Source organism: Aythya ferina (genome assembly GCF_964211825.1).
Source record: "Aythya ferina genome assembly, chromosome: 2".
NCBI lineage: Eukaryota > Metazoa > Chordata > Aves > Anseriformes > Anatidae > Aythya > Aythya ferina.
This window is the reverse complement of record NC_140297.1, coordinates 35,905,613-35,916,897: the sequence shown is the minus strand read 5'-3', so window position 1 is coordinate 35,916,897 and position 11,285 is coordinate 35,905,613. Positions and strand designations below refer to the sequence as shown.

Genomic DNA, 11,285 nt, shown 5'->3' with positions numbered 1-11,285 from the left:
GGCAAGTCTGTGCTCGTTTCTAGATGAAGGCTTAGTAAACCAGACCTTTCAGTTTTGGATTAAATTTTACTTCAGGTCAGGTCATTTGTGGAAAGTGGTTTTGGAACCTATGACTCAATGTCTCCACATTAGAGAAAAACCCTCCCTAAAGTACACAGGCTTGAGTAAATGTTAGAATAATTGTAATTCATTCCCAGGAGTGATTCACAGTCTATGGGAGTACAAGGCCACACATTAATTGTGGGGATCTCATAATAGTAGTTACTTTATTTGCTCTGCAGTTCATCTTGGATCCTGCAGTGAAATAGCAGTAAGCAAACCTCTCCTAAGGAAGCAAAAATGTATTTGGGGGATTAGTTAGGAACTTCAGGATCTGATTACAGGTAACCAAAATGGGAAGTAAAAAAAAAGGGTTTTAATAAAAATTTAGCAGGGTGAAATAAAGCTGTTGGCAGAACTGGCTGAAGAGACAGAGTCTTTTTTCCTGGATAAGAAACTGAGCGCACACACCTTGGTGCAAACTGGGGTCTCTCCATGAGGTAGGCAAGAGCCATTTTCAGGCTGTGATTTTTGGTAGCACTGTATGACACATGTCTAGGTCTTAGTTTCTGGGGACCAGCTGTAAAAGATGCCCCTAAAGTAACATTATACTGCTGTTGGAAAGAAATGTGGGAAACAAAAATGTTGAAAAAGTGAATGCAGAAGAGCAAATAAAAGAGTTCCATTTACAATTATCGACCAGAGATGTTTTCCCACAGAAAGTCAGTTGGCTGTGTCGAGGTGTACCCAGGTATTAGGGATTGGCGGCTCTAGAGGCAGCCTCGGGCTGAATACCTTCCCCAGAGACGACTCCATTAACATCGGTTTAGACAAGTCAGCCAAATTTTGCCAAATTTATTTCTTTATTAATGAAAAGTCTCATCTTCCTCTGCCTTCAGGTGATTTTTTTCTTAAAGTGTTTTATGGCTATCCGGGGGAAAAAAATAAAAATAAATTAAAAAAAAAAAAAAGAGAGAGAGAGAGAAAGAAAAGAAAATCAGAGTTGCATCAAGGTGAGCTTACAGTGACAGCTGTCGTTTATTCCTCTTTTTTTCCCTAGCACGCCCCTTTTGAGGGTTCTTGTCAAGAACGAACTCCTCCCCTCCCCCCATTTCTCTCTGTTTCAGAGCGACTTTCTGATCTCAGAAATGTATTTTATACGTTTGATGGATGAAGCGATCAATTTCTTTTTCGACCGAGCGTTTTTGGTTTGGAATAAATTCGCAGTGCTTTTTCCTCCCTGCCTGTTTGTGTATTTGTTTTGTTTCCTCCTCCCCCAAGGTAAATCTAGAGCGCTCTAATGGGATCTATACATACAGTACGTGGCATTTAACTAAAACGTTTTATCAAGCATCTTTAAATCTGCAGTCAGCCTCATTTAACCTCTAAAATTACGCTCAACAGACGACCTTCATTAGCCAAATTGGAAGGAACGTGCGGTATGTTTTAAACAGCGCTGATCAACCTCCCCCCCCCTGCTCCGGAGCTAAAGGAGGGGGGCAGCTACAGCCGCTCCCCTTCCCTGCCTGGGCACCCCGTGTCCGTGGGCACCCCGTGTCTCTTGGCACACCGTGTCCGTGGGCACCCAGCCCCGTGGGAAGGTTTGCAAGCGGCCGATGGGCTGTTCGGGGGGGTGCAGGATCCATGCCCCCCAGCCGGGTTATCTATTTGTTGCCTTGCAGGCGGGCAGGGCTTGCTGAGAGAGCGCTTGCCGTCCCCGCTCCCGGGTTGCCAGTCCCAGAGGACACCAATTAAAGGCACTAATTGGACAGCAATACATCAAAGTCCGCTGCTGAGATTGGCTCCTCGGAGCTTCAGGGGTCCTGCCGGCAGGCTTTTGTTTTAGACACCAGCGCTGCTTCGGGCTCCCGTGTCGGGAGCAGGGACACGGACACACGTGCCCATCCCCGTGCCCAAAATCCAGGCGGTGCCCACGGGTGGGTGCGCCCCAAACCCCCCAGCCCTTCCCCAGCCCCCAGCTTTGAGACGAGGTGCGGGAAAACCGCACCCCCGGGGCTCCCCGGCAGGACGTGTCACATCCCCCCTTGCACCTTCCCACCCGGGACCACCACCTCTCCGTGGGCAGCGCGACCACCCCTCTCTGCGACCAAATTTAGGAGGCTGCTGCAGCAATCAAACTGCAGTCGGGGGACCCACGGTGCCCACGCGTGGCGGAGGTTCCCACGCACAGGCTCCCGGGGAAAAGAGGCATGGGGTCGGGTGCTGCCCTCACCTAGGCACCCCTTCGTGCTGCCTTCCCTTTGGCTGAGCTTTTTGGGGCAGCAGGTGTTTCTCCGAGCCTGGGCAGGAGCCCGAAGCGGCCCTTCCAGGCAACGCCTGGGGGGCGAGGGGTTTTAGGGCCGCCTGTAAATAGGGCTGTGCTCGGAGAAGGGGCACCGACGAGTAAAGCCGTCCTCCTCCCTGCTTGCCAGGTCCCCTTCGAGACGCGCAGCATCTCTCCCGACTTCCCCAAACGGCCTGCTTCAACTTCACAGCAAAAAAACGCCGGTCCACGCCGCCACCGGGGCTGGCATCCCGGGTCTGGCTGAAGGCTGCTCCCCACCAAGGGCTGCGGGCACCTACGGCAGGCATCGCCCCCGGGGGGGTCTGGGGGGGCCCTGAGGAATGGGTTCTCCTCGGAGCTGCCGACTGACGCGGCTGTAGGGGGACCGGGGCAATTGTCCCCTTGTCGCTCTACCTGAGGCGCCCTCCCTCCCCCCGAGCAGGGAAGGATGTGTCGGGAGAGCGAGGAGGCATTTGATCATTTACTGCCCACGGAGGCATTTGTTTTTCATTTTGCGAACGCTTCCCTTTAAGTAATTGTTCCTGTTAAGAGCGTATACCTTTCACAGGGCTTCGCCGTGCTATAAATAATCTCGATGAAGATGCAAGGATATGACTTTCACAAGATTGGACAATTGATTAAAACTGTGACCTGCAATTGCGAATAATCTTGGAAGGCTATTTAAACAGATGAAGGCCTAAATTGTCTTGCTTGTATCTGAATTAATTTCTCATTCATCATCATTATGGAGTGATTGGTTCTATTCAGGCTCTGCAGCCTGCTGGAACGAAACTGGATTTAAATGAGACTGTAACACAATTTAAATGCTCTCCAGCTTTAACGAGGCCAATCGAGCAGCTGCAATAAATACAAATATTTTTCTAAACAGCCTTGTTTTAAATAATTACTTAATACTTTCATGTGATGTTCTTAAGTGGCAATTTCTGTCTCTCAAGAAGTCCCAGTCACTTCTTCGCAGAGAGGGCAGCGGGGAAAATCGCTTTGCCCGTTTGCTTTGTGTGTACATATATGTACATGAAATACACCGATGGTGATTCTTTAAAATGTTGTGTGCGGGGGGCGTTATTTGTTTATTTTTTATTATTATTATTTTTAATATTAGAGTAAACCTGAGCTTTGTGCCTGGTTGTAGGCATACTCAGTTTAAATGATTAAAAAAAAGGGGGGGGGGGGGGAGGTGTGTTATGGTGATTTATTTGTTGGTTTGTTTGTTTGTTTGTTTGAAGTGAGAGAAAGAGAAGAAAAAAGTTGGCAAAGACAGGGACCTGCCCTAACCATGGTCTGCCCGAACCGCAGCCCTTCGCGGGACCCTCCCCGCACTCGCCCCGCGCTCAGCACTCGGGTGCGGAGCGGGACGCGACCCTTGCAAAAGACACAGCAAGGCGAGCTGCAGGGAGCGGGCAACAAACGGGGGGCTCGGGGGTGAAGGATCTGGGAGCCGCTTCCCTCCCCCGTACACCCGTTGCAGGAACCTGATGCGCCTGGATGAAGCCACTCGTGCTGTAGAGACTCCAAGTCGTCCTGGCGGTGGCTTTACCCCCGGGTGACGCTATTGTAAGGGGCAGGACAGCGGGCCTTGGGGTGCCATATGGCGGAGAGTGTTTTCAGGGGCTAAACTCGGTAGTAAAATTAAGTAGGCAGGCGAGCGGGAGAATAATAGGAAACAAAAGGATCCTGGAGATATACAAGCCAAAAGCTAAAGGAGCCGCACGCCTTGCTGCAGGTGCTGGAAAACGACCTAACAACCGAGCAGAAAATGTGAAATATGGAGAGCCGATTTTCTAATGATTTGGGCGCTGGAGTAAAGAATCGTGCTGGGAAAGCAGATCCGATCCAGTTTAATCATACAGCCTTAATAAAAACGTATAGCCTGAGACGGGGAAGTAAGCGGTAGTCTCGGCGCTATCTCACTTAATGGCACAGAAGGTGACATAAAGCACAACAAAGATGGTCTGAGTAGAGCCGAAAAGGGCTGAGTGATTTGATGGTAACGGAGCAATTTAATGCGCGAGTTACAACACCGCTCCCCGGGATCGTTTAGGCTTAACCCGTTCTCTAGAGCTCATCTTCTTCTTCTTCTGGTCCTTTTTTTATTAGTATTATTATTATTCAGTTGTTTAAAATGAGCATTATCCCAAACATATGCAGTGCAATCAGCTCGGTCACACTTACAAGAACACGCTTTAATAAGGCAATCAATCAAACGCTAACAAGGCGGGGAAGGCCTTTTGGAGCTCAACCGGGCTGGCTGCGAAGAGGAGCCCAGGCGGCACACGGGGTACCCCGAGCCCCCCGGGGTGGGAGCATCCCGGGGGGCTGTGCCCGGCCGCCACCGCCCAGCGCCCTCCGAGGGGCTCGGCCCTGGCCAGGGACAGGCGAGGGGGACCCGAGGGGACCCAGGCAGAGCCCTTGTACATCGGGTGCCCCGTGTCGTCCCCCCCCCCCCCGGCCATGGCCCACGCGTGCCCGGAGCCGGCGCCCTGCGTGGGGCCGCGGACATCCCCGCCGGCGGCGAAGGCGTTAACGGCAGCGGCCCCACGCAGCAAAAGGAAAATTTCATTATGAAGTAATGAGTAATTCCTCCCGGCGAGATGTATTGTTATATCTTCCACTTCAATTTAGGAGCACAGCGGCTCAATTACCTAGAAAATACAGTCAATTAAAGGCTGCTGATTGGACACGAGGACGGATCATCGATCTTGTACTTTCCAATATCGCTCCAGACACCTCATTTTCCCTCCCCTATTAACTGAAAATACTCTCGGCATTACTGCGACCCGGAGCCCATTTACCTGTCGCAGGCAATCTCTGCCGTGCGCCCGAAGGCACCGCCAGCCCGGGCTGCGGGCAGGAGGGCTGCAGCCGCCGCCTCGCACGCCCATCTCACATATATATATATGGATAAACGTATATCTGCGTGGGTCTCTCCCTATACAGCCCTGCGCCCTAGCCCATAGCGTTTTGCAGCCCGGGGCATTTGGCGAAGAAACGCCGCGGTCCTTACTCCCGCCGCCCCGCTGCCCTGGGCAGCAGCCTTGGCCGGATCCTGCCCTGCGACCCCAGCAGGTGCTTTCGGGGATGGAGGCAGTGCCACCTTGGAGCCCCTGCTTTTACCCCGCAGCATCCAGCTGCTCCCCACCTCTCCAAAGCCGCCTTTCCACGGCGACGCCAGGGGGGCTGTATCGGGCAGTCGTTGCTTAGCTCCTGTTTTACCGGGCTGCTTCTTCTCGTGCCTGCTAAAAGATAAAGTAAAGGGGGAAAAGGCGCCTGCAAAGCCAGGATTTTGTTTAGCTCTGCCCTTGGACTCTGTTTACAATTGTTATTTCCGGGGGTGGGGGGAGGAGAGTCTGTTTGTGAGTGTCCAAAAAGGGCCATCAGTTTCCATGTCCATGAGGACATCTCCTTCAGAGAGGGAGGAACAATCTGCCCTTAATGATTTAAAGATGGTGACTTTGGATCCGTTTTTAAAAAAAGCTCTAATAAACAAATTTTGATTGGAAAAATGTATCCTGGCACGCCCGCGTCTCTTCCCCGCTTTCCATCCGCTGCAGGGAAACGCTGCTCTTTGCTCCCTGTCCTAAGGACAAAAAGTCTCTAGTGTGACAATAAACCAGAGGGTCCTCAGCAATTTAACACAAAGTAGATAGCGGAGGTGTCAACACGTCTTTGTTCTGTCCAGCATTTATTTTCCTGCTTGTTGAACTGTAACTATTAGAAACTGCACGAAGGTGAAATTCGGCTTAAGCAACACTTTTACTCTTTTTTTTTTCTTCTTAAACAAGCACAATAAAAATGTGGGTGATATGTTGTTAAAATGTGTCTGTTATTATAGTTGGTGGTGGTGTTATTGTTGCTGTTAGTGTATCTTATTCCAACACGGTAACAAATTATGGGAGTGTAGTCTTTGGGCTATTTAAAAATAGAATCAAACAATTTCGGGTTTGGAAGAAACTGCCACCCAGTCCGGTGTCCGTGTTTGTTTTTTAAATTTTAGGCTGATAGAAATCCAAGCAAAAGCACTGATGCTACCTCCTTCCGAAATACCTGAAGGGGAAGGCGGGGGGCGGGGTGCTTTGTGAAAGAAATCCTCCTCGAGAAGGAAGAGAGACCAGTGTGAAGGACACATACAAATGCAAAGAGTAGGGGTGGGGAAGGACACACAAAACCCAACACTCGAATTAAATAAAAATTATAAAAAAAAAAAAAAAGAAGAAAAAAAAAGGCAGCAAAGAAAAGCCAATGAGAGAACTGAAGGCTGAAGTACAAAGGAAGGGAAATCGCCTTTGCTCCAATTTACAGACTAGTGATTGTCTGAAGGAGTTCTGCTCCCTGTCACCTAATCTCTTCCCTTGGCGGCTTGTTAGCGTTTGGCACGGGGTCTCTGCTCACAGAGCATTATACATTCGATATTCAAAAACCCTCCTTACATATACATCACTTGCTAATTTCATCGGTGTGTGCACATTTCAGCGACTGATAATAGGACATTGTTATTTAAAGGACAAATAGCTCTGACCCATGAAGAAGCGGGAGCTCGTATTTTTCCCTGCCAATTCTAGTCTGCCTCTTAAAAACAAAAGTTGGGATGAAAGAGGAGATGTACTGCTGGATTTCTGCTCAAAACGAAGGAGGAGACAAGGGAGAGTAAAGAATGCAATTAAACCACGATAGCAATGTACAGAATGTCCGTTTTTTCTTTATGGTAAAGCATTGTTTTTTCGCTATAGAAATAACTGGATAATACTGTTGAGTTGCAATCCTGAAACCTTTTGGTTTTGCTCTTTGCTCGTTGTTTTTATTTTCTGAACACTCTGAGAGATTACATCTTTGCTTTCTTCATGCGCACAAGCCATTTCGTTATCAAGACAATGTTTCTTTCAAGTATTTCAGATTTTCCTTCTCAATCTCGTAGGTTTGTGCATAAGGTTTGTTGCCGTGACCTGCAGAAGTCCCAGCCCCCGATAGGAAGTCCGTCAATTGAAAAAAAAGTCCCAGCTCATTTCTTAGTTACTGAAATGTGTTTCATTCGGCTTGGTGTTGTTTCTCTTCCGTGCCTAAAATCCTTCTTTGAGATAAATCACTAGCCGTTTCTTTTCTTCTTCCCCACCCCACCCCTTGGAATGTAAATCCTTTCAAGACCGAGCTATTTTTTAGTCTTTTTTTTTTTTTTTCCTTTCCATAGGTGTCCACTTCTGGGGAGAGAACACGATTAAATAAGCATCGGATGTAGGTACATTAAGTCGCAGCGCGCCCAGGAAAGGGGCGAATTTTTAACAACCCTGAGACGAAGGCTTATCTTGTTAAAGGTACTTCTTCCCGCTGGTCCATGGAAACCGAGGTCGCTTTGCTCAGCACAGAGGGCGTGAAAGTGAGGAAAGAGTCAGTCCTGGTCGTGGCCGAACAGGTAAAGTCTGAGCCGGAGGGTCTCTGTGCCAGCCCGTTGGACTGGCTGCCGTGGCAAGCCAGGCAGGAGCAGGGGTTGCCCCCGGCGCTGCTGAGTCCATGGCTCGGGGCAGGGTAGAGAGAGGGGTGCCTGAAGGCGCAGAGCAGTTCTGGTCTCGGGTAGGGGTGCGAGAGCACCCGAAAGGTGTCCAGCGGCCTCAGGGGGGTGCTGAACGGGGTGGCGGCGGAGGCCGAGGTGGCCCCGATGCCCATGTGGGAGTAGTAGGGCAGGGGCAGGTGGGACGGGAAGGGGTAGGGCAGGTTGCCCGTGGCCGCCGCGTGGCTCATCATGTAGGTGTAAAACGCCGGGTCCGCCGGGTGCGGCCAGGTCATGGCCAGGCGCTGCCGCTTGTCCTTCATCCTGCGGTTCTGGAACCACACCTGCCGAGAGAGGGGAGGCCACAGCCGTCACCCGCAGCCCCCGCACCCGCAGAGCCCCCGCCGAGAGGCACCGTCCCCCCGGCGGGGGGACCCTTCCTGCCCATGTACATCTGGGGACAGAGCCACCGGAGCAGCCCTTTGGGGTGCTGCTTTTCCTTCCCCCTCTCCCCCCCCACTGCGGCTCTGCCGAGTGAACTCAGGGCAATCCCGACCCCTTTGCCTGCTCGCTACCGTCCTGCAGACGGGATTACCTGGGATTATTGGCGTGTTTTGTTTTGTTTTGTTTTTTTTTTTATTGTGATGGGATTTTATTTATGGACGAGGCAAAGCAGAGCGGGGAGGAACGAGAAACGGAGCCGCTGCTGGCTCCCTCTTCCCTCCCACAAGAGCCGAGGGAGTTTTGGACTGGCCTGAAGGGAGGATTAAAAATAATCTGGCAGGGAGAGGCCGGATTAGCGGTGCTGGCTGGGATGGCTCCGGGAGCCGCGTCCCCTCTCCCGCATTGCTGCAGGGTGCGGGCAGGGCCAGGAAAGGGGCGGGAGCGGAGCGGGGAGGGGAGGGTGTTGGGGGGGAAAGAGATGAGGGAGGGTTGTGCTGGCGAAGTGCTTCCCCGAGTTTTGCAAGGAAGTTTGGCCGTATAGATTTATATCGTGCTAATTGGAAACATGTCCGAGCTGCGTGTACCTTGATGGTGGTTTCTGGCAGATTTAGAGCAGCCGCCAGCTCGCATCTCCGGGGCCTGGACACGTAGTTCTCCCGGTAAAACTCCTTCTCCAGCCGGGCGATCTGCTCGCGGGTGAAGGCGGTGCGGTAGCGGCGCATCTGGTCGCTGGCGCTGCAGGCCAGCGAGCCCTGGGAGCCGCCGCTGCCTCCGCTGCCCTTGGGGTGATCCCCCCCGCCGCTGGGGCTGCCGGCCAGCGCCTCGGAGCACGGCCCTGCGTGGGGAGCCCGGAGCGGGGACACACGCTCGGAGGCGGGCGGACGAGGAGGGATGCTCCCCGCCCGCCTCCGCGTCGAGCTCCCTTCTCCCCCCGCACGCCTCCCCATCTATTTTGCCTCTTTTTCTATCGCCCGCCCCGGTGTGGTGAGGATGCCAGGGAGACATCCCAGGGGGCAGGGAGAAGGGGATGAAGCACGAGTATAGGACTGAGCTGGTGTTCGTTCACCGTGGCTGGAAGGCTACCCCCGCCCACTCCCCCAAAATAATAATAATTATAATACACCACCAACACACGCACACCCCTCCCTGGCAGTGCCCGCTAGGATGCCCCGCTTGCTCTCCGCACCGCCGCAGCATCCCCCGACCCCGAGCGGCTGGGAAAGGCAGGTGTGCCCATCGCGGGGCTCCGCCGCCCCTTCCTGCAGCCCAGCAAGGGGCCAGGAGCAGAGCAGCCGGCAGGCAGCGACCCTGCTCCCTCCTGGGGCGGGGGGAGGTCAGGCCTCGGGGACTCCTCGCTCAGCCTCCGAAGCCTGGGATATTTTCAACAAGCCTCTAAGGGACGGGAGAGGGCAGACAGCGCTCTCCGTGCTTCCCGGCTTCTTCTTGAAGTGATGGAGGAGGGAGGGGGGAAAAGCGGATTGTTGTAGGGCTGGGGAGGGGGGTGGGGGGGCTCAGCCGGGATGGGAAAGTGGGAATGAGGAGTGGGGGCAGGGGAAAAAGGGGCCTGGCCGCTGCGTTTGCTTTCAAATGCAACTCTCCCTCATTGTGCCCGAGACCAAAGGCAATTAATTCATTGGGACCATTTCCGAGCTGGCGCCACCGAGACATAGAAGTGACAAGGTAATTTGGACCTCTCCTTTTTTTTTTTTTTTTTTTTTTTTTTTTTTTTAAACCCAACATGCAAACAAGGACTTCGCTGCCGCACTTCGGGCAGGCAGGAGTCGACGAGCGATTTTACGGTCTTTATGGGCGCTTCCGCACTCGCCCGGGCACATTTCACCCTGCAAAACCACAAACAGCTCTTGGCCAGAAAACCCGTTTGATCTTGCTCCCCCTCGCCCCCCCTCTTATCCCCTTCACACTCAAAACCCCGCCGGTGGGGAGGATCGGAAGGGATTTCCTGGAGCATGCACTGTCCAGGCAGTGGGGAAGAATAAAATAAATAAATAAAAAAGGATCGGGAGTGGGGGGTCCTTGGCCAAAGGGGGTCCTGCAGGACAAGCTGCAGACCTGATGCATGAGCGCCGGGAAGCCTGGCTCCCCTCCAGGGACGCGGGGGCTGCCTGGTGTCGTGTCCTCTGCCTCCCCAGCCTGCCTCCCCTCGTCAGGGAGCAGAGGGGGCCGAGGAACCGAGCAGCCAAGGGCATCTCCCCCGCTCCCCCGACCCGACTTTGCTTGCCGCTTGCTCAGCTGGCCGGGGGCAGCCCCCCTCCGGCAGCCCCCCCCGCCCCCCGAGTGCTGTCCCCCGGCCGGGAGCGGGAGGGGGCTGGAGGCATGGGAAGGAGTTGGGTACCTTTGCTGTGCTGGTACTCGGCGCTCCCCGTGGCGCAGTCCGGGGTGCAGCTCACCTCGATTTCCTCATAGAAATCCGACTCGGTGTCCGAGCTGCTCTGCTGCCCTTTGCTGGAGGGGGGCTCCGGGGCGGGGGGCTGCTGTCCGGCCGAAAGCAGTGCTGCCGCCGCCGAGCGGCTCTCCGGCACCGTCCCTGTCCCCGGCAGCACCTCCACCTCCTCTTCGTCTTCTCCTCCGCCACCTCCTCCTCCTCCTCCTCTCTCCCGGGACGACAAGGGGCCAGGTCTGGGGCTGAGGCAGTTCCGATGGATCATCTTCTCCTGCGGCTCTTGTGCGGGGCTCCCCACTGTTTCGGACAAATTAGGCACCCTCTTGCCAACTAGAGCGCCAAGTTGTGTCCCTTCCAGAAACATCACCATCTCCTTCCTGGTTTCCATTGTGGCTTCGCTTAAGGGAGGGGGGAAACAAGTCCAGATCTCGTCCCCCCCTCCCTCCCGCTCCCGCCCCAGCCTTGTGCAAACCCGGCAACCCTCTCCTGCCAATGCAGAGGAGCCAGCGGTGAGATAGGGTGACCTTGTGATGCGAGCGCTCCACTGTGCTGTGCTGCTCTGGGAGGGATCACCATTGCCCTCTTCTTTCTAAGCTGTCATCCTCAATGGTGCAGTC

At 53.7% G+C, this 11,285-nt stretch overlaps 1 protein-coding gene across 1 annotated transcript; it reads right to left on the bottom strand.

The window, feature by feature from the left end:
* Positions 1-7,636: 7,636 nt before the first annotated feature.
* Positions 7,637-11,056, bottom strand: EVX1 (even-skipped homeobox 1; the record flags this gene model as incomplete). Its single annotated transcript, XM_084510019.1, has 3 exons — positions 7,637-8,167; positions 8,852-9,102; positions 10,621-11,056. 3 exons carry the CDS (start codon positions 11,054-11,056, stop codon positions 7,637-7,639), a joined length of 1,218 nt encoding a protein of 405 aa, XP_084366145.1.
* Positions 11,057-11,285: the final 229 nt, after the last annotated feature.